This window comes from Rattus rattus, chromosome 1, assembly GCF_011064425.1.
Source record: "Rattus rattus isolate New Zealand chromosome 1, Rrattus_CSIRO_v1, whole genome shotgun sequence".
Classification (NCBI taxonomy): Eukaryota; Metazoa; Chordata; class Mammalia; order Rodentia; family Muridae; genus Rattus; species Rattus rattus.
The window spans coordinates 26,100,221-26,123,602 of NC_046154.1; the positions used below are offsets into that span (position 1 = coordinate 26,100,221).

The following is a 23,382-nucleotide window of genomic DNA, read 5'->3' on the forward strand; positions in this document are numbered from 1 at the left end:
CACCATGACCACAGTAGCTCTTATGAAGGAAAGCATGTAATTGGGGCTGGCTTACAGTTCAGGGGTTTAGTCCATTGTTATCATGGCGGAAAACATGGTGGCATGCTGGCAGACACGATCATGGGGAAATAGCTTGAAGTTCTACATCTGGATCCGCAGGCAGTAGGAAGAGAGAGAGAGCCACTGGGCCTGGCTTGGCCTTCTAAAACCTCAAAGCCCACCCCTAGTGATACACTTCCTCCAACAAGGCCACACCTACTCCAACAGAAAGGCCACACCTCCTAATCCTTCCAAGTAGTGCCACTCCCTCATGACTGAAGGATCACACGTTGAGCCTGTGAGGGCCTGTGAGGGCCATTCTCGTTCATCCACCACAGGTTAACATATCTGTTTCCTCCTTCAAACATCCCATTGACTGCCAGGCATGGTGGCTCCTGTCTGTAATTCCAGCACTCGGGAGGGAGGCACAGTCAAGAGGATCACCACAGGATTGAGGCTAACCTGGTCTACATAGTGAGTCCCAGGGTTGTACAGTGGGACCTTATTTAGAAAGAAAAAAAGACCCTTTGGAGGGGCTGAGTGGAAGGCTCGTGGACTCAGAAGAAATAATTCATTAGGGAGCTCAGCAAACACCACAGACTCGGAGCTTCTTGGCTCAGGCCACATGAAGAGCAAAGAGTTCGCTGGGGAGAGGAGAATTTCCAGTGTGGAGATTCCTGTAAGTTGTGCCAGGGATTTTCCACTAAATTGTCTCCCATGTGGGAGGGGCTGTTTGGTGACGAAACTACCCTAGGCTTTCACACCCCAGTAGGCTACCCTACACCTGTAAATAAAGCAAACAATCAAACCAGACTTGGATAGATTTTTTTCCTTCGATCCTTGCCCTCTCTATCTGACTAGACATAGACTTCCCAGGCATGCAACAGCTCAATAGAATATTCTGGAACAGCTGGGGACCTTAACGAAAAGGATGGTTCAGGATCTTGGCTGGAGAATGAGTGTAAGAAGGGAAAGCCAGTTACATAACCTCTCTCTATCTGCTATTCTAACAGCACAGCTGGGCCATAAGGTGGCCTTGGCTTTTATTTTATTTTATTTAGGACAAGGTCTCGGGGGCTGGAGAGATGGCTCAATGGTTAAGAGCACTGACTGCTCTTCCAGAGGTCCTGAGTTCAATTCCCAGTACCCACATGGTGGCTCCCAACCATCTGTAATGAGATCTGATGCCCTCTTCTGGTGTGTCCGAAGACAACTACAGTGTACTCACATACATAAAATAAATAATTAAAAAAAAAAAAAAAAAAGGGGGGCTGGGGATTTAGCTCAGTGGTAGAGCGCTTACCTAGGAAGCGCAAGGCCCTGGGTTCGGTCCCCAGCTCCGAAAAAAAAGAACAAAAAAAAAAAAAAAAAAAAAAAGACAAGGTCTCACTGTGCAGGCCTGGCTGGCTTGGAACTGGCTCTGTAGACCAGGCTGGCTTTGAACTCACAGAGTTCCACCTGTCTCTGCCTCCCAAGAGCTAGGATCAAAGGTGTGTGCCACCATACCCTGGTGTTGTTAAATTTTCATTTTATGTGTGTTTGCCTGCATGAATGTCTGTGTACCATGTGTATGCAGTGTCCATGGAGGCCAGGAGAGGGCGTCAGAGCCCCTAGAACCAGAGTACAGTTGATAGCCAGCCACCACGTGGGTGCTGGGAGCTGACCTCCAGTCCTCTGCAAGAGCAGCAAGTACTCTTAACCATGGAGCCATCTCTCCAGCCCTGCTTAAGGTGCTAGTCTTAGGGTTTCTATTGCTGTGATAAAACACCAGGATCAAAAGCAACTCGGGAGGAAAGGGTTAATTTGGCTTACACTTCCACGTCACAGCCTGACCTCTCAGAAGCTCCAGGCAGGAACTGAAGCAGAAGTCGTGGAAGAACACAGCTTACAGGTCTGCTCAACTTGCTTTCTTATACAGCCCAGGCAGCCTGGTGCTGCCTAGGGGTGGCGCCGCCCACAGTGGGCTGGGTGCTCCTTCCCCATCAGTCATCGACCAAGAAAATGGCCCACAGACTTGCCTATGGGTAAATCTTATGGGGCATTTTTCTCAGTTAAGATTCCCTCTTCCCACATATGTTTAGTCAAGGTGAGGGAAACAAACCAACCCAGAACACTGGTCATTAATACCTGCCCACCGCGGAGTTCCCTACTGTCACCTCTGGCTGCCTTCAGTCCTTTTGACTTTGTAGAATGCGCTTCCTATTTCTTCCCTAAATTATTCCTCCCCACTCCTAAATACACACAACACCTCACGTGTCATTTCCTTTAGGAACGCTATCCTGACCCTACCTTGTCCCCGCATTCCTCGAATAGGACTTCATTGTGATTTTTAGAATCGATGTATCTCTTCCGGTCTGAGCTGTTATGTCCACCAGTGTACCTGGCGCTTATGTTAGGCATCCTCAGAGTGAATGTGGAGCTAATGAATGGGGCTCAGAGAAGCATGGATGTGTGTGGTTTTACTTATCGTTGAAGCAGCTTGCTAGCTCAGAGCATAGAGCCAGACAGGAAAGTTGTGTCTCTAGTAACACACATGCATCTGTCCAGATAGTTGTGACCTTCTCAGCTTGATGTGGTGAGATGGTTAGTGACCTTGATGGCCGTTTATGTCTGTCATCTCTTGTGCCAAGCCGTGCCAAACCTAGGTGGGTTTATTTTCAATGCCTCTCCATTGGGGCTATAGCTGAACGTATTACCAGTTTTCATTGGTAAACCTTTGGGGGAACCGGACGGTTTTGTTTTGGGTTCTTGGCCAGGAATCACTTGACAGTTCTGGAAGACTCGGCGAGAAGAGCGCACACAGCACGAAGTCACAGGGGGAAAAAAATCTGAGTTCTTTACTCCGTTGTCTTCATCTCTCCCAAACCCTCTGAAGGAGGCAGCAGATTTTCTTCATCTTGCAGACACAGAGAATGAACTTGAGGGTGCTTAAGCGGCTCGCTCAAGGTTACTCCCGTCGTCCGTGCAGAGGCGGGAGGCGGGATTCGCATCCAGGTTCTTCTGACTCCGAAGTGGCACAGGGGGTGGGGCGGGAGGCCGGGCCGGGCTGGGGGCGCCTAGAGTCAGCAGAGTCCAGGCAGGGAGCGCGCGGGAGGCCTCTCCGGCCCAGCTCCGAGCCCGTGGTGCAGCGCCCGCCCCCGATAGCGGGCGCAGACTGGCGGCCGCCTCCGGACCACGTGGTGCGCGCGGCGGCTCCGGGCTCCCCGGGCTTGGGCGAGCGCTGCGGGCGGCCGACCGGGCGGAGGAGGCGGGAGTGAGCGCTGCAGCCTGCGGCGTCGGGGCCGTGGCCTCCGTTTTCCGCGCGCCACTCGCTGGGTCCCTGCGCCCAGGGCGCACGGTGGAGACGGACGCGGAGGCGCCATGGAGCCGGTGCCTTCTGCCCGTGCGGAGCTGCAGTTTTCGCTCCTCGCCAACGTCTCGGACGCCTTCCCTAGCGCCTTCCCCAGTGCGAGCGCCAATGCGTCGGGGTCGCCGGGCGCCCGCAGTGCCTCGTCCCTCGCTCTGGCCATCGCCATCACCGCGCTCTACTCGGCTGTGTGCGCCGTGGGGCTGCTGGGCAACGTGCTCGTCATGTTTGGAATCGTCCGGTGAGTCAAGTCGGCCGAGGGCGTCGCGGGGTTTGGTTCCAGGGTCAGAGTGGACACTATCGTTTGTAGACCAGATATCCAACCCCATTTCCCCGGTTCCTGAAGGCCTGCATAGTGGCCAGGTCCTCCCTAATGATGACAGGGCTCGTGTGTGTGTGTGTGTGTGTGTGTGTGTGTGTGTGTGTGTGTGTGTGTGTGTGTGTGTGTGTACGTGTGTGTGTGTGTGTGTGTGTGTTGCATTAGCCCTAACTATATAACATTTAATCATCCTTGACATCTTTTTGCTTCTGCATCACGGAGGTGGGACAGTTTGGCATCACTTTGTGTGTCTGCCACGCAGTTTGTGATTGGGCAATATGACAGGTGCGTGTGTGTTTGGTCCTCTGAAACCTTGCAGGGTGAGCTGAGGTGCTCTACACAATACCTTAGGTCTTTGGAGCATTCAAAAGGGACAGGTTGTCTGTCTGCCTCGGGTTTTGGGGACACTCCCCACATCATACTTAATAGTCATCTTCTGTGGTTGGTGTGTGTGTGCTGGTCCCAAACTATCGGTTTGTAATTCTGTATGGGACTGAGAATGTGTTTGCATTATTTCTTATCAAACCTCTAGAGGTCCTAGGTGAGGGAGACACCCAGAGTGGCTTTGAACACAGTCTTTAGGTTACATGTTCTCTAATGGACAGACCCGTTGTTCCTGGGGGCTGGTCTTGGGTTCTCTCTTCTCATGTGGTTAGGGCAGATTTATCTTCCTTGAGGCCTGGGCTACAGAGCGACTTTAAGGCCAGCTAGAGAATATACCAAGACCCCCTCTCAAAGTAAGAGGGAAGAGAGAGAGAGGGGGGGAGATTATTAATAGGGGCTTTAGGGGGCCACAGGATGTAGCTTAATTGATAGGTTATGTAGCTTGCACAAATCCCTGGGTTCAGTCCCTAGCATATTATAAATTGGACGTGGTGGTCCAAGCTGCATCCCTGCAGTGGGGGTGTTGAAGCAGAAGGCTCAGAAGTTCAAGTCATGTTTGGTTGCATAGAGAATTCGAGGCCAGTCTAGGATAATGGCCTTGGGATGTAGTTAAATGGTAGAGTACTTGCCTACCTACATGCAAGGTCGAGAACTGCCTAAATTAGCAAAGCAAAATGTCTCCAGCTCATTTGTACCTGTGGAAATAAAGCACCCCCTGCAGACCCCACACTGAGGTAAGGGCTCATAGCAGGCTCCACACTATGCCCTATGCAAACAAAAGGTTTTGGTTTTCCCCTCTGCCTGCTGCCAAGGTGCCAGGGGCCCGCTGAGATGAGTTCTCAAGCGACATCTTTGAGATTTGAGAGCACTAGGACCCTGTCTTGTTTAGACAGCCTGTGTCTCTTGCCTCCGTCCCCTCTCTTGCTCAGATTAGGGGTTCAGATCCTGCACTCTCATCCAGAAGACATTCCACCAAGCCGACGCAGTGCAGAGGTAAAAGCCGGGGCTGTGGGGCAGGTTTCTATCCCAACTTCAAACATGTCCTAGCAATGTGGCTTTAGCCACACAGCTCAACTCCCCTGAGCCGATGATTAGAATCGTCTGTTAGGGCCAGGCAGTGGTGGGGCAGGCCTTTAATCCCAGCACTTGGGAGGCAAAGGCAAGCAGGCAGGCAGATCTCTGTGAGTAGTTCAAGACCAGCTCTAGGGTTGGGGATTTAGCTCAGTGGTAGAGCGCTTGCCTGGGTTCTGTCCCCAGCTCCGGGAAAAAAAAAAAAAAAAAAAAAAAAAAGACCAGCTCTAGCTCGAGTTCCAGGACAGCCAAGGCCACACAGAGAAACCAACCCTCCCTAACCCCCTGCCACTCCCCCCCAAAAGACCCCACAGAGGCAGGTAATGGCGTAAGAGCAGGTACCTGGAAGCAGCCTAGGCCTTTGGTGTGTGTTGGGGGTCCGGATTAACCAGCATACTGCAGCTGCTGCAGGTGTGCAAGCGTGGGTAGCTGGGGCCTAGTTGTGTGCGGTTTCCACAGTGGGCTTTGTCTCTGGTCCGTCCAGGGCACACATTTTGTCAGTCAACAAATAGAACAATAATAATTCTAACGTTAATCACCACACCTGTCCAGCCTCAGGTTGGTTTCTTTTCTTTTTTGGGGGGTGGGGGGTGCAGCCTTGGCCGTGTTCACTATGTAGAACTAGGCTGGCCTTGAAGTCACCTCATAGAGATCCACCCGCTCTGCCTCCCTCCTCCCAGTATTGAAATTAAAGGTGTGCACCATCACACTGGGCGTGAGAGCCCTTGATGCCCAGACTCTGAGCACAAGCCACACGTGGCCTCTGGCCCCTAACAGCCATGCTCCAGGGACCCAAGGTTAGTTGTGACTCTGGGATCAAATGCAGCTTCCTAGGGCTGTGGGATCGAGGGCAGAGATCCAGGGGCGGTGATGCCTGGACTGGGAGTTGTCGGAGATGCTGCAGTTGGCTGTCTGGAGAGGTGGGGTGGGGCATCTCAGGCAGAGAGAGCAGCATAGACTATGTGAAGTCCAGTAGGGAGCAGAGGGTTTCGCCTGGGGTCTGGGTGGCCATGAAGGCTTCAGGACAAAGGTGTGAAAACCATAAAAGTGGTGTCCTCCTCCCTGGGGTTGTAGAGATCGACAGAAGGGTTGTCCGGATTGTCAGAAGCGGAGGCGTCTGCTGTGTTCTGAGCTTCAGTAGTGCCTGGAGTCAGTCGGAGTCCACCGACTTAGTCTGCGCCGTTCAGAATTCCCACCAAGTTGCAGATGTTGGAGGAGTCCCGCAGAGCCTAGGGACAAGGGGGGATCAGAGGGAAAGGAGTGAGACCCTGAGGGAGGCTTTCGGACAGGCCAGGGTGGTGGGGACAGACGGTGTGCTGGGACTCTGTCTGCTAGTCTGAATGGGGAATTGGAGTCTGGTCAGGTTCTTGGCCCCAAGCTTAGGCCAGCCATGCTGTGAAATCAAGGGGCTTTGAGTGTCGGGAGTGTCAGGAGAGGCCCCTGTGAAGAATGGTGATCAAGAAGATGGGGCTGGAAAAGGGGGGAGCAGGCAGGCAGAGAGCTTGTGTCCCAGAATCAGAGGCAGTGCCAGGCGATTGGAGGAGCCCTGGACAGGTCACCAAATCCCCTGCCTCCAGCCTCCGTGACCTCTCTCCGAAACGCAAGCCTGCTAGACCTAACAGGAAGGCAGAAATTGGCCCAATGACTTTGGATGAAGCAAAACAGGGAGAGTAGAGAGTGAACTGAGGCCAGGGCCTGCTGGTCTTGCCCAGAATCTGCCATTTCCTAGGTCTCAGGATCATTTCCTGGGGACTGTGTGAGTCACAGACACGGTGGAGTGAGTGGGAGGGGTGACTAAGGACACTGAGTCTCCCCTGAGCTTCTCCTGGATTCTAGGGATTCTCCAACCTGCACTTCAGTCCTACAGTGGGGTTCAGTCCTTCAACCCTTCTGTTCTCACTCACAGACTAGGACATGGGCTCGGAGACAGCAAGTGCTGCTCACTGCAAAGGCGTCACAAGCTCAGCTTTTGTTCTGTGGCAGGGTCTCCTGTCGCCAAGGCTGTCCCAACTTGCTACATCGTTGAGGATGAATGTTAACTCCTTCTCTTCCTATCTCATTTCTGCTCAAGACACACGCCACCCACACACCACCATGTCCATCTTAGACTTTCTGACCCCCCAAACCATACCTTACCCACTCTGCCTGTGCTAGGCTTGAGATGCACAGAGAGAGGAGGTTAGGGCTGTGCAAACCTCAAGGCCTCAGCATTTGATACCAGCAGCTGCAAAGCTGGACATTCGAGCCACGCAGTGCCATCACATGATGAACATCATACAGGGGCCACCACAACGGCTATTACACAATGACCACCAAACAGTGGCCATCATCAGACAGGGACATTTTCTAAGAGAGTGAGCTTAAACAATACGTATATTATCTCTCTGTGACTCAGTGCTCTGCTCTGAGGAATGGCAGGGTGGTAGACCCTTACAGGGTGAGAGTGAGGAGGCCATGAGGTGTGAACCAGCTCCAAGGGTTTAGTAGCTGTTGAGACGCAGTGTGTGTGAAGCTGGCCCTGCAGGGGAGGGGTGAGGCTCCCCTCCCATTCAGTCGGTCAGCATTTATTTATTAAGCTGTGGAGGAGCTCTGGCTGGATGCTCCAGGGGAACTTTATCAGGTTGATATGAGAAGCTTCCTTTTGTATTATAATAAAGATAACTAGCTAGTTACTTCAGGATCTAAGGAGACCTTTCAGCAGAAGTTGATATTACCCATAATCCTACTGCTTAATCATTTATGGGTATTTCTTTCCCATCTCTGCTTCTACTACACACACACACACACACACACACACACACACACAGAGAGAGAGAGAGAGAGAGAGAGAGAGAGAGAGAGAGAGAGAGAGAGAGAGATGGATTTTGTAAAATTGTGTGAGTGAAGATAATAAGGAGATTTTTACTCTGTAGCCTACGCTGGGCTTGAGTTTCTGATCATCCTGCCTTCTAAGTTGGCCTGAGATACAAAATTGAAACCTTGTTTCAAAATAACAAAACCAAAGGGATAAGAGAAATGGATTTCTTTAAAAAGCTGGTTTGGCGTTAGAGAGATGGCTCAGGTATAGACCGCACTTCCTGCTCGTTGTTCTCTTTCCGAGGACCCAGGTTCAATCCCCAGCACAGACAGGAATGGCAGCTTAACCTCCTGTAACACCAGGCCGACCCCCTCTTCTGGCTTCTGAGTGCGCTACAAGAGTACACAGACAAAGTACGCATGTGCATAAGATAAAAATAAGTATTTTTCAAAGTCCATGGATTTCGATAGCCATATGGTAGTGTATTCTTCTACTGGGCAACTTGAATTTTTAAAAAACATTCGCTCTGTTTATTTTTTAGAGATCTATTTATTTTATTTTGTAAATATTTTGACTCTGTGGATGATGTGCACACCTGATGTCCAAGAGGGTCAGAAGAGGGCATCAAATCTCTTGGAATTGGAGTTAATGGATGGTTGTGAACCCCCATGTGGATGCTGGGAATGGAACCTGGATCCTCAGTGACGCTAACAAATGTTCTTAACCTTGGAGCCATTCTCCCAGGCCTGTCATAGTCCTTTTCTTTTCATTTTTAAATTAGACGTGTTTATTTAATTAAAAAAAAAAGTTTATTATGTATACAGCTTTCTTCCTGCATGTACGCCTGAAGGCCAGAAGAGGGCATCAGATCTCATTATAGATGGCTGTGAGTCACCATGTGGTAGCTGGGAATTGAACTCAGGACCTCTGGAATAGCAGACAATTCTCTCAAACTCTGAGCCATCTCTCCAGCCCTTGTTTATTTAATTTTATGTGTAAGTGTTTTACTTGTGTGTTTGTACCTGGACCACATGCATGCCTGGTTCTCACGGAGGCCAGAAGGGGGCATCACATCCCATGGAACTGGAATTACAGGTCGTTGAGAACCATCCAGTGGATGCTGGGAATTGAACCTGGAGCCTCTGTAGGAACAATTGCGCTCTTAAATGCCGAGTCCTCTCTTCAGCGTAGAGTGGGCTAGTTGGAGTAGTCCTTCCTGGGGGCAGGGGTGTCATTCAGTACAGGGTTTCTTTGTGTACTCCTGGCTGTCCTCTGACTCACTCTGTAGACCGTGCTAGCCTCAAACTTGGGGATCTGACTGCCTCTGCCTCCTGGGTACTGAGACTGACGGTGTGTGCCACCACGCCTGGCCTCTATGGCTAATTTGAATGTTTGCACTTGTAGACTCCTCCCACGGTTTCTGTTCAGACTTTTCCTGCAGGAAGAACTGGCTGCTGTCCTGTATGGAGAGCTTCCTGTGGTGAAGAGACAAAGCAGACACGAGAAAGCCCCCAGTGGAACTTGGGTGCCAGAGACTCAGAGAGACGAAGAAGAGAGAAGACAGGCAAAAAAAAAAAAAAAATTTCAGGCTTCCTCACTCCATCTGGGATGACGAGAGTAAGCCTCAAGCGCTGTGACCTGAGGACTCAGCCCCTGCACACACACCCCTGCCAGATGTCTAGACCCTGAGAGGCAAGGGAAGGCATGATTTGGTTAAACTCAGGATCCTGGGACTTTGAAATCAAATTGGCCACCCAGAATATCCTCACATGCACGGAAAGGAGCGTAATCGCTGGGTAGAACAGAAAGCCCAGCTTAAATTAGCAAGTTACCAACGCGGAGGCTGATGCAGCCCTGTTTCCAGTTGCGGGCTGCAGGGCGGGGTGGGGTGTCTGGCTGTGTTCTACTGATTTATAGCTTCCAGCACAGCTGCAGAAATCAGCGGCTTTGTCTCTCTCAGGCCTGGAGGCCGTGTGAAGCAGCTCTCCTCACAGCTTTCCTGCCTCTGTGACGAGTGAGAAGCTTCAACATCCAAGTCCAGAGAGGTCAGAAGAACTCCTACTCAGGAAATGCCAGGGGCTCAGTATTAAGAACCCTCAGAGTGTGTGTGTGTGTGTGTGTGTGTGTGTGTGTGTGTGTGTGTGTGTGTGTGTGTAGGGTAGGGGCTGGAGAGATGGCTCAGCGGTTAAGAGCACTGACTGCCCTTCCAGAGGTCCTGAGTTCAATTCCCAGCAACCACATGGTGGCTTACAACCATCTGTAATGGGATCCGATGCCCTCACCTGGCACGAAGGTGTACATGCAGATAAAGCACTCAGACATAAAATAAATTAAAAAAAAAAAAAAAAGGAAAAAAAAAAAAAAAAAAAAAAGAACCCTTGCCGTTCTTCTAGAGGATACCGGTTTAATTCTCAGCTCCCAACTTGGGCAGCTCCCAGTTCCCTGTAACTACAGGGGCCTGACACCCTCTTCTGGCCTCTCTAGGCACCTGCACACATGTGTGAACACACACCTGGATACATACACACGAATAATTTTTTAAACATTTATTATTCTTATCTGTGTGTGTGGGCATCTGCCCTTTGTATGTGTCTGTACCACACATGGGGCTGGTCCCATCGGAGCTCGGAAGGGCCTCAGATCTTCTGAAACTGGAATCAGAAATGGTTGTGAGCCACCATGCGTGTCCTGGGAATCAAACCTAGGCCCTCTGGAAGAACAACTACTGCTCTTACCCACTGAGCCATCTCTCCAGTCCCACCTCTTTTATAAAAAAAATCTTTTTTTTTAAAAGATTTATTCATTTATTATATATAAGTCCACTGTAACTGTCTTCAGATACACCAGACGAGGGCATCAGATCTCTTTACAGATGGTTGTGAGCCACCATGTGGTTGCTGGGAATTGAACTCAGGACCTCTGGAAGAGCAGTCAGTGCTCTTAACCACTGAGCCATCTCTCCAGCCCATAAAAAAAAAAAATCTTAAAAACAACAAAAACCTCAGCTGCACTCACGCCTTTGAACCCAGAGTTTGGGAAGCAGAGGCAGACAGATTTCTGTGCGTTCCGGGCCAGCCTGGACTGCAGAGTGTGACCCTGTCCCACAATAGGACCAAAACCAGCTACAGCAAAGGGAGGGTGTGTTTCCTTCCTCCTCAAAAGCAGCTCCATCAGCAAGTGCAGGGATTTGAAACATGGAGGACTGTGGTCGAACACTTACCTTATTAATTAAAAACATTAAAAACTACATTTATTTAGAGGTCGGAGAGGTGGCATGGTGTTTAGGAGTGCTTACCGCTCTTGTAGAAGATGCAGGTTCTGTTCCTAGCACCCACAAGGAGACTCATAACTTCATGTCACTTCATTTCCAAGAGATCTGACGCCCTCTCAGATGCCCATGGGGCAGCTGCACACCCATGGGGCACATAAGTTGACACAGACAAAACATATATACACATCAAAAAATGTTTTTAAGAATATATTTTTATTACTTATTTTTTACACGTGGGGTAGAGTGTTATGGTTTGGCCTTTTGCTATGTACCCTAATGATAAATATGGGCCCCTAAGGCCTGGTCACATACACAGAGGGATGTTTTGTGACCTCCATCCTTAATTTAAAACTGTTGGTTGAACGGAGATGCAGACAGTTGATAGCTGGGCAGAAGAGAGGTAGAGTTTTGGTTCCCAGGCTTGGGGTCAGAGGCAGGACTACAAGGGAGAGAGAGAAGAAGGTGGAGAGAGGAGAAGATGCCATGGGGTAAGAATCTTAAAAACCACAATGACTGGCCAATTGGAGTTAAGAGCGGCCCAGGTGGAACATAGCAAGTTATAACTCAGGGTTATTAATTGAGAAGTAGAGACTAATAGCTTAGAAGGTGGGTATCTGCCTAGGTCTAGCGCTTTAAAGGTTTATTATAAATACGAAGGTTGTATGCCTTTTATCTGGGGACTAAATGACCAAAGGAAGGGTAGAAAGCCCAGACTGAGATTAAATATTTACTGTGACATTTGTGCATGAAAAAAAAGTGGAGGTGGAGCGAGGGGCGGAGGAGAGGGGTGGGACGGAGAGGGGTGGAGCGAGAGAGTCGGAGCGAGGGGCTGGTCAGAGCGAGGGGCTGGTCAGAGCGAGGGCTGGTCAGAGCGAGGGCTGGTCAGAGCGAGGGCTGGTCAGAGCGAGGGCTGGTCAGAGCGAGGGCTGGTCAGAGCGAGGAGGGTGGAGCAAGAGGGGGTCCGAGCGAGAGGGGGTCCGAGCGAGGGGGGTGGAGCGAGAGAGTTGGAGCGAGAGGGGGTCAGAGCGAGGGGGGCGGGGTAGGGGTCGGAGCGAGGGCAGGGGCGCTGTTGGGATGGAGATGGCTCAACAGTTCAGGGAATCAACTTTTCTTCAGAGAACTTGGGTTCAATTCTCAGCATCCACAGTTGACGCACAGTTGTTTGTAACTCTAATTCCAGGAGATCCGATGCCCTCTTCTGGCCTCCACTGGCACCAGGCATGCCCGTGGTGCACAGCCATACATGCAGGCAACTTGATATACACACCAGCGGGGCTGGCACACGCCTTCACCCCAGCACTCACTCGGAAGGCAGAGGCAGGCGGATCTCTGTGAGTTTCAAGCCAGCCTGGTCTACAGAGTGAGTTCCAGGGCAGGCAGAGAAACCCTATCATGGAAAACCAACCAACAAAACAAAACTAAAACCCCACCTATACACAAAATAAAAATAAACAACTGAGTTGATTTTTAAAACAACAGAAAGATTTAAAAGTAAAAGAAATGGGTTCTTTTTAAAGTTTGAGACAGAGACTCAGGCTGTCCCCTGGCTCCCTACGTAACAGGATGACTTGACTCCTCCTGGAAGTGGAACTCCTGTGATTACAGCGCCGTCCCACCCCTGCCAGTAGTGCTGGGAATGCATAGGGCCGTTCTGGGGACGGCGGACACTGTCATCCAGACCCATAGAACCCCAGATTTCCTGGGCCAGTGACGCAGCTGGAGAGGCGGCTGGATGGGTTCAGATCCAAGTCTCTTGTGAGCCTGTCTTCTCATCTGTGAACTGGGTGAGACACTAAATTGTCACATCAGCAGCGGGTGGCACCCTCTCCATCAGCGGCTTCACTGAGCTTCAGACACACTTCCAGAAACCTGAACAAAGCAGCAGCAGCGACACAGTCCCTGCCCTCTGGGAGCTGCCATTTTAAAAGAGAAAGGATAGACAATCCATTAGTCAGTAGAAGACAGATACATGGCTAGGGGCGTGGTTAGGTTGGAGGAGTGGCTTGCCTAATGTGCCAGGAGGCCCTGGGTTCAATTCCCAGTCCCGCACCAGCCATGAGTGGGGGTGTACAGTTGAAGTTTCAGCTCTTGGGAGGTGGAAGGTCAGAAATTCAAGGCGGGGGGGGAGGGGCTAAAAACCACAGACAATCAAGAAAACTAAACGAGGCAAAGAAGATGGGGTGGAGGGAGTACCGCTGTGTATGGGAAGTGAGAGCTGAGCAGAGGAGGGCTTGGGAGGAAGAGTGTTTTAGGCAGATGATGCCTATGTGCCCCGATGGGGCTTGTGTGGCCCTCAGGCTGATTCCTACAAGGAAGGTTGTGCTACGATGTCTGTGGCTGGCTGCCTAGCACTTGGGACCAGGGACAAAGTCAGGAGAGAGACTGCTGCCCCGGCCAAGCCAGATAAGCCTGCAGGACCTGTGGGGGAACATCTGCTTCCCTTGGTTACGAATGTGTATCCTGCCAGAGTGCCCAAGCACCCGGTGTCTGGTAATTTTCCATCACTCCTTGGAGGAGCAAACAGAGCTGCTGGGTGGGCAGGTAGCCATGAAGCCTTCCTCCTGCTTCCTTAGGCCTGGTCACCCCAGGTCACCCAGGCATCCTAGCAAAGCCTAGTATGTGTGCTTGGCCAAAACCATCACTAAAGGCAGACCAGCCATGACATCCTGCTCCCACATGGGTTAGAAGACCCAAGACACAAATTCTCACTTAATCTTCAAAAATCTACCTGATAAGCAGGAACAATTATTCTTTTCTTTTCTTTTCCCTTCTTTTTCTTTTTTAAATTTATTTATTTTATGTGAGTACACTGTCGCTGTCTTCAGACACACCAGAAGAGGGGGCATCAGATCCCATTACAGATGGTTGTGAGCCACCATGTGGTTGCTGGGAATTGAACTCAGGACCTCTGGGAAGAGCAGTCAGTGCTCTTAACCGCTGAGCCATCTCTCCAGCCCTCTTTTCTTTTTTCAAGACAGGGTTTCTCTGTGCAGCCCTGGCTGACCTGGAACTCGCTCTGTAGACTAGGCTGGCCTCAAACTCACAGAATCTGCCTGCCCAGTACTGGGATTGATAGTATACACCACTAGCATCCAGCCACGATGGCTTTTGTAACTTTGATCCCCATGGTTGAGGGGTGAAGAGACTCGTATTCACTGGTCCTGAGATTACCCTGGGTGTTTATTAGTTGTGCTTTTATCAGTGAAAAAGAGCCAGTGGGCTACCATTCTGTAATTATGGGTAGATAAGTCTGATATTGGTATAAGAGTCTTCAGGTTGGAAACTCTCTTAGTCAGTGTCTTAGTCAGGGTTTCTATTCCTGCACAAACATCATGACCAAGAAGCAAGTTGGGGAGGAAAGGGTTTATTCAGCTTACACTTCCACATTGCTGTTCATCACCAAAGGAGGTCAAGACTGGAACTCAAGCAGGCCAGGAAGCAGGAGCTGATGCAGAGGCCATGGAGGGATGTCACTTACTGGCTTGCTTCTCCTGGCTTGCTCAGCTTGCTTTCTTATAGAACCCAAGACCACCAGCCCAGGGATGGCACCACCCACAATGGGCTGGGTCCTTCCCCCTTGATCGCTAGTTGAGAAAATGTCTTACAGCTGAGTCTCATGGAGGCATTTCCTCAACTGAGGCACTTTTTCTCTGTGATAACTCCAGCTTGTGTTAAGTTGATATACAAAACCAGCCAGTACAGTCAGGGTTTGTATTCCTGTGCTAAAATCATGACCAAGGAGCAAGTTGAAAAGGAAAGGGTTTACTCAGCTTACACATCCACATTACTGTTCATCACCAAAGGAAGTCAGGACAGGAACTCACACAGGGCAGGAACTTGGAGGAAGGAGCTGATGCAGAGGTCACAGAGGGATGTAACTTTACTGGATTGTTTCCCCTGGCTTGTTCAGCTTGCTTTCTTATAGAGAACCCAGGACCACCAGCCCAGGGATGGCACCACCCACAATGGCCCTCTCACCCTTGATCATTAATTGAGAAAATGCCTTACAGCTGGATCTCATAGAGGCATTTCCTCAAGGGAGGCTCCTTCCTCTGTGATGACTCCAGCTTGTGTCGAGTTGACACACAAAACCAGCGGATACAGTAACCCTCTAGTAAAACTGTTGCAGCATTCCCCAGGAAACTGATTGTTCTTCCAGGGGAAGGGGAAGGGGAAGGGGAAGGTCTCAGTGTTCTAAAGTAATACTTAATTCAGTCTAGCATCATAGGGGATGGCACCTTTCACAGCATGAGTCAGAGGACAGCTTGGTGGGAATCACTCCTCTCCTTCCACCTTTACCTGGGTTCCAAGAATCAAGTTCAGCTTGTCAGCAGGCTTGCATTGTTGGGTGTCAGTCACCTTTGCCCTCTGAGCCATCTCTGAGGCCCTCGGGGTTGTTCTGAAGGCCTGGCGACTCTCCAGATAGGGCTCCCACAGATGATCAAGTTTAATCTCCTTCATTTAAACTCAACTGATTATAAAAATCCTTCCCAGCCATACCGGAGTTTGATAGGTGGATACTGTCATTTAGCTGAGCTGACCTACAAAAAGTAAAGGTTAGACAGGGTCGTGTGGCCTTGGGCAGGCAGCTTTGCCTCTCTGAGCCTTAGTCTCCCAGCTGCCTAGTTCTGGGGCAGTGCTCAGGGTCGTGGCTCACTGATTCTTGTCAGGATTAAGTATGGTGGCATTATTCAAGGTCCTCCTAGTTCCCATCACTTAGAGGAGGGGGACTGGGTGGCAGAGAGTGATAAAGAACTTTCTAGTCTTGTCAGACCAGACTGCCACCATTTTGATGCCTGAGAAGAGCTGTATTGCATTTAGGAGCCCTGTCCCCTGTATAAAAGAGGTTCAGAGTTTGTAGTTTGCTATCACTTTGACTGCCTTTTGGGGACCTTCAGAAAATCCTTTCCTAGTTGGGACTTGTTCTTAAGATCAGGGAAATATTGTATCTTGGAATAAGACTCCTAGTTTACCCATGACTTCCAGGAAGCCCACTCGGGTGTGAGCAGACAAGCCCTTGGTGAGGCCTCCGTGCCATATAAATGTCAAATCTCCATGCGCTTGGCGATGAACCTTTTATGGAGGAAGTGTTAGTAGCCAAGACAGATGCCCACATGCCCACACACCCAGAGCAGGCAGACAACAGTGAACTCAGCTTTCATATCATGAAGCAATACATCCTCTCACATCTCCAGGCTCCGAGAAAGGCCCTGCTGGAAACATTTCTACTGGTCCCTTCCCCACAAGGTCCCCAGTATGTCGTGATTGCCTGCTTCTGGAGACCATGCCTGATATCACACTGGCCATGGCGATCCTGAGACCAGAGCCAAGGCTGGGCCTGGGTCAGCTACTGAATCCCTGGTCAGACAGAGATTCAGCCTTGGATGTCATCAGCCACCTCAATAAAACGGGAGGACATTGTTTCGTGTTGAATAAACTTATAGCCAGAAAAAAAACTTTTTTTTTTTTTTTTGAGACAGGGTCTTATGTAGACTTGGTTGCCCTAAAACTTGCTATGTAGACCAGGATAGCCTCAAACTCATCTTGCCTCTGCCTCCTGAGAGCTGGGATTAAGGGTGTGCAGCATCACACCTGACTGGCTGCACACTCTTCTTGGACTATAGGTGGGGTGCCACACAGATCCATCTTGGCAGCTCCTCCTGGCCTTAAACAACCCGGTTCACTCCTTACAGCCCCTCCCCCAACACCATATTTGGTTGTTTCCTCTTACTACCTCACTCACCGTGGGAATTTCAAGATTCCTTCAAACGACCACAGAGACATAGATAAAGTCTGTGCTTATCAGTTTGGGGGGATGGTTCAGACCCCCCACGGAAACTCGTAACAACATGTCTCTGTGATCGCAGGGCTAGGCAGAAGTAGAGACGGATTCAGGCAGATCCCAGGAGCTCACGGACCAGCCAGCGTACCTGAAAGGTGAACTCCAGGCTCCTTGAAAGACCTTATCTCAAAAATTACGGTGGACAAGCGATAGAGGAAGGTCCTGGAAGCTGACCTCTGACCTCTGCACAAGCATCTTGATTGACACACGGAGAGATGGTCAGTAAGCGAGGCTTCATGGCGACGGTGCCGCCAGTGTTTGTCTTCCCTCTTTTGGGCTTCTCCCCATCTCTGGCTTCTCCCCCCTTTCGGGCTCCTCCTCTGTTTCTGGTGTCTCTGAAGGGCAGAAACTGTGTTTCCTTTACCCTGTTCCTAGCTCACTCAGGCCCTGGCCCTAAGAAGCCATCACTAAATAGTTCTTAAATCTCTAACGGGCACTTGATTCCATCCGTAAAGTTCTCACGCTCTACAACAGCCACCAGATAAAAGGGACAGGAGCCTCGATAGAATGGCTGGCCATCACCCCTCCAGGGCAACCACTGTCTTCTCACTTACTTTAGCAAGTATCTCTCTCCTTCAGGGAGCTTTTTTCTGATGGTTGGCAACAGTGGCCCCTGTGTCCGCATCAAAGCAGGGACCAGATACTGTTCTTTGCCCCTCTGCCCCCCACTCCTCTTCCTTCTGTGGGCTGTCTAACCCTGGTCTGGCAGCGTATGTACTAAGCAACTGTCTACCGCCGAAGCACACCCGAACCTCCATGTTCTATTTCAAACATCATCTCTCTGCTCCTATGAGTAGGTGTGGGGTGGGGGAGTCTGATGCATACGGTGTAGGAGGGTCATGCCCTGTTTCTGGAAACCCAGGCACTGACTTATGACTGAAGGACTCTCTCTGACTCTCTCTCTTCCTCTTCCTACCCAACCCCCACAGACGCAGATACACACAGACATACACACAGACACACACAGACACAGATGTATACACATACACACACACACAAAGACACATACAGACATATATAGACATACACACAGACACACACACAGACACACAGATATATACACATACACACACACACAAAGACACATACACACACACATACACACACACACACATACACACAGACACACACACATACACACAGACACACACAGACATACACACAGACATATACACACACACACACAGACACACACACACACACACACACACACACACATACACACACACATACAAACACACATACACACACAAACACATACACACACACATACACACACAAACACACACACACACATACACACAGACACACACACATACACACAGACACACACACATACACACAGACACAGATATATACACATACACACACACACACAAAGACACATACAGACATATATAGACATACACACAGACATACACATAGAAACACACAGACACATAGAGACATACACACACAGACATACATACACAGACATATACACACAGAGACATACACACACAGACACAGTCATACACACAAGGACATACACACACACACAGACATACATACACAGACATATACACACAGAGACATACACACACAGACACAGTCATACACACAAAGACACACACATGCACACACAGACATACACATAGATACACACAGACACATACAGATATACACACACAGACCCACACACACAGACATACACATACAGACACAAACATAGCTATACACAGACACATACAGACACACACACACAGAGACATATACACACTGATATAACACACAGATATCACACACACACACACACACACACACACACACACAGTATCAGCCTCAGGGTGTCGTGCCTCAGGAACCAGCCACCTTGGTTTTTTTTGTTTTTTTGTTTTTTTTCTTTTTTCTTTTTTTTCCGGAGTTGGGGACCGAACCCAGGGCTTTGCGCTCGCTAGGCAAGCGCTCTACCGCTGAGCTAAATCCCCAACCCCCGCCACCTTGTTTTTTAAGATAAGACCTCTCACTGGAACCTGGGGCTCAAAGCCTTGGCTTGGGCGGGCTGGCTACTCAGCCAGCATGTCCCAGCAAATCTGTCTGTCTGTCTTGCCTCTTCAGCACCACACCTGGCTTGTTTCTGTGGCTCCTGGGAATTGAACTCAGGTCCCCATGCTTACACAGAACACACTAAGCCATTTCTCTGGCTCCAGATTCTGCTCTCTTGTATCTAGATACAGTTCACCCCATAGTCCAGCCCTCCTTAAGCAGGGTCAGGATCAGGGGACAGAGAACTCTGAGTGTGCTCTGGGTTCCCAATGGCAGCTAGGCCTATGGCCTGGTTATTGCTAAGTACAGCCTGGCAGGTCTCTCCACTCTTGTTCAACTCAGGGCCCTTTTGCTTCCCGTCCTAGCCATGATCCTCTCTTTGATAAGCTCACTGGACTTCATTGTAATTAACCACTTTCCTTCCTCCAGTTCTGCCAAAACTGAGACAGCTAATTAATTTCTGGCCAAGTGCCATCTCTCTTAAGGAGTGGGCAGGGACACAGCTTGCAGTCCTCAGTGCAGGCAAGGCTTGTTTTGTCCTTTGGGAAAGCAATCACCCTTTGTCTGCAAATAGAGGGAGCTCCAGCTGCACCCCCAGGTTGCTTTGTGGACTCCTCTCTGTTCCCTCACAGTGCACTCAGCCTCTGGGGTCACTGCTGTAAAACAGCCTTAAAGCCTTCATTTGTAAAACAAAGGGGTTGAACAATCCCAGGAACCAGAGGCCTAATTTAAGGCCTGCTAGTCAGTTTCTCCTTTCCACCCCTCAACCTTCTCCACACGTAAAAGGGGGTGATGATACTCCTCTCTCACGTGGTTATTCTAGTTCAGTGGGAGAATGAATGAATGCCTCTGTCCCCAGCATGTGAAGCCCATCCACAGGTGGCTGGACCACGGTGCTGTGCATCTTAATCCCAGCTGAGGCAGGTGGATCTGAATTCAATGCCAGTCTGTTCTACAGAGTGAATTCCAGGACAGCCAGAACCTCACAGAGAAAGCCTGTCTCGAAGAACCAAGGCAAACCACACCAAACCAAACCAAACAGAGTCTGCCCACGAGACACACAGCCAGCTCACTTTCCTTTCAGTGTTAACAATCTGTGTGCACAGGCCTATCTCACAGTACTTCAGGGGACTACAAGGTCAAGGGTAACCTGGGCTACAGGGTGAAACCCCGTTTCAGGCAGCAATAACATTTCCCTGTGCCTGTTTAAAAAAAAAAAAATCAAGAAGCAAACAAACAAACGAACAAACAAACTCACCTCAAAACCAGAGAAAATTCCAGAATTTCTTCTTTCAGAAGGCTAGAGGCCTAAACTCAAGGTATGGCCAGGCTTTGAGAAGAATCCTTCCTTTGCTAGGCTGGGGCTCCAGCAGTCCTCACCACCGGTGGCCTCTTCCTCACAAGGGCATACTCCTCATTTCCTCATGTTCATCTCTTGTGTGCATATCCTCTCTCTCTTCAACTTATAAGGAGAGAGGTGGGGAGTGGCTCAGCCGGCGAAGGGACTCGCTGCTAAGCCCGATCACATTAAGTCCAGTCCTTGGGACCAAAAGATGGAAAGAGAGAATTCACCCCTAAAAGCTGTCCTCGGACCTCCACGTGCACGATGTGGCTTGCACCGTCCCACCCCCACCCAAAATAAATAAATAAACATGAAAAAAACCAGGGGCTGTTGAGATAGCTCAATGGTAGATGTTGAACAGGGTCAAGGTCCTGGGTTCAATCCCAAGCTCACACACACACAAACAAAACCTTAAGTAGGGATTGAACTTGGACAGGAGATGTGGCTCAGTGCTTTTCTGCTGATGTGCCCAAGGCTCTAGTCTCAATAAAGTTGTGTGTGTGTGTGTGTGTGTGTGTGTGTGTGTGTGTGTGAGAGAGAGAGAGAGAGAGAGAGAGAGAGAGAGAGAGAGAGAGAGAGAGAGAGAGTTAGGACCCACCCTAATCTAGTTTGGTCATTGTTTCCTTATAAGGGTACAGTGTCAGGTGGCGCAGGTTGATGTGGAATCCTGGGCTTGACCTACACACTGAGGCTTACTTTTCTCCACCACAAAGTTAGGGAAGCAGTGATTTCACAGGGTTGAATGAGTGAGATGATCTGTCAATGCCATGGTCTAGCCTGGTCTAGCTTGGTCTAGCCTGGTCTAGCCTGGTGGATATGTCAGGTACGTGTCAGTGTCACAGCACAGTGGGGGTGGCAGTGGTCCTTACAATTGCCATCGATGGAACTACCCTGGGCTGCTCAATAATCAGACCCGGAAGCCCTTGGGAACTGACCGGGTAGACACCTGAGAGCCCGGAACTCTGCTGGAGACCCTGGAGTCCTGGACAAGACCTGGGATTTCCGCTGAGTCTTAGCTTCCTGACTCAGAAAAGGAGAAAGCTCAAAGCCTCCCAGACTGATTCTGTTTGGCCTGGTGCAGCCTCTCCAGGCCTCACTTCCATCATCTGTAAAGTGTTAAGTAGGGGGTAGTCTGGGCTCCCTGAGATCAGAACTTCTTCCAGTCTGAAGGTCAGACACCGGGCTCTGCGTCAGAGTTGCCCGAGTTCAGCGTCAAGGTGCTAACAGAGCAGTATCCCTCTTCCTCCACCCCATCCATTGGGAGGGATCTTTCCTTGCCTTTTCCTTGGTAAATGTGCTGGAATCTCGGTGCCAGAGGGAATGTTCAAAGTGGGAAGTACCGGTGTTCCAGAGAATTCCGGTCCAGGAACAGGGGCTTCCAGCTCCCGGAGGCTTCAGGCATTCCTCATCTTGTACTTACCACTGCTCCACATGGCCTCCTCCTCCTCCTCCCTGTGTCTCATGGGAGGACGCTTGAAGTTTGGTCCCCACCTTATAATCAGGTACTCACACCTCAGGGTCCTTCGCTCCGTCCCCAATACAAGTCACATTTACAAGTGGACACTCCTGCAATGAATCTGAGGACTGAGACAGCGTCTCCTCAGTCCTCAGCCTGCATCATGGGTGGACAGGGAACAGGGAATTTCTGGACTTTTAAGTCTAAGTTTAGACCGAGATCCCATGATTCCACGTGTAGAGCCCGGCAGAATATTGGCAGGTGGGAGAGAGGTTGTTTGCTTGATTTCCTTCTTATGTGGTACTGAGCGAGGGGGCTGCCTTTGAGACAAGCTTTGAGAACTAACTTGCATGTTCTGTGAGGGGTCCTGACAGTGGGGTGAAGCGTCCCCTCCACCCAGACCCGCTTCCCGGACAGAATTTGTCTGGAGGGACTGCTATGCCCACTTTGAATATTTTTCTGGCTCCGAGGCTCCCAGAATAGAGATCATCAGTTGCGCCCACAGGGGTTTGACCACAGTATTATTTTTTTTAAAGATTTATTTATTCATTTATTACATATAAGTACACTGTAGCTATCTTCAGACACACCAGAAGAGGGCATCGGATCTCTTTACAGATGGTTGTGAGCCACCATGTGGTTGCTGGGAATTGAACTCAGGACCTCTGGAGGGCAGTCAGTGCTCTTAACTGCTGAGCCATCTCTCCAGCCCTGACCACAGTATTATTTATGATAGCAGGAGAGTTGAAAGGGTCTTCACATCCTTCAGTGGAAGATTTCCGGTTGACTTGAATCAGGACTCATGGTTTATCCCAGTCTAGTCTGTCTGTCTTTATTTCATTTGTTGAGACGGGATCTTCTGCATCTAACTGGCCCCAAACTCCCTATGTATCTGAGGGTGACTCTGAACTCCTGATTCTTTTGCCTCTACCTCCTGAGTGCTGGGACCACAGGCTTCTGCCCCCACACCAGGCTTATTCACTCTCGGGGCTTGAACCCAAGACTTCAGCATGGCAGGCAAACACTCTACCAGCCTACACCTTTCTGAGACAGGGTCTCACTATACAGTCTCACTCTGGCCTTGAACTCATGACGTTCTTGCTTCATCTTCATGTGTCGGGGTTACAGGCCTGCACTGCCAGGCATGGACCGCTGTCTGCTTTTCGTATGTTCCTTGAGCTAAAATGTTCTTTTTTATGTCTTTACAGAGGTGGGGCTGGGAGAGATGGCCCAGCAGCTGAGAGAACCCAGGTTCTATTTAATACCCACACAGTTCCTCACAAATGTCTGTAACTCCAGATCTGGGAATGTGATGTCCTTTCCTGGGACTCTTCCAGCACCAGGCCCACAAGTGATACACAGACATACACGCAGGCAAAAAACACTCTTACACATAAAAAAAATATAAGAATATAGACCAGAGACCTAGTGGACTCTCAGTAATGGCTATTATTTATCTAATATTTACTCTCTGGCCCTGTGCACAAAAG

General features: G+C 49.9%; 1 protein-coding gene across 1 annotated transcript in view; it reads left to right on the forward strand.

Annotated features, from left to right (window-relative positions):
• The first annotated feature begins 3,300 nt into the window (after positions 1 to 3,300).
• Oprd1 (opioid receptor delta 1) overlaps positions 3,301 to 23,382 on the forward strand; it is a 33,729-nt gene continuing 13,647 nt past the window's right edge. The window contains exon 1 of the mRNA XM_032896837.1: positions 3,301 to 3,626. Coding sequence (XP_032752728.1) covers positions 3,400 to 3,626 — 227 coding nt within the window. The 5' untranslated portion in view covers positions 3,301 to 3,399. The remainder of the gene's footprint in view (positions 3,627 to 23,382) is intronic.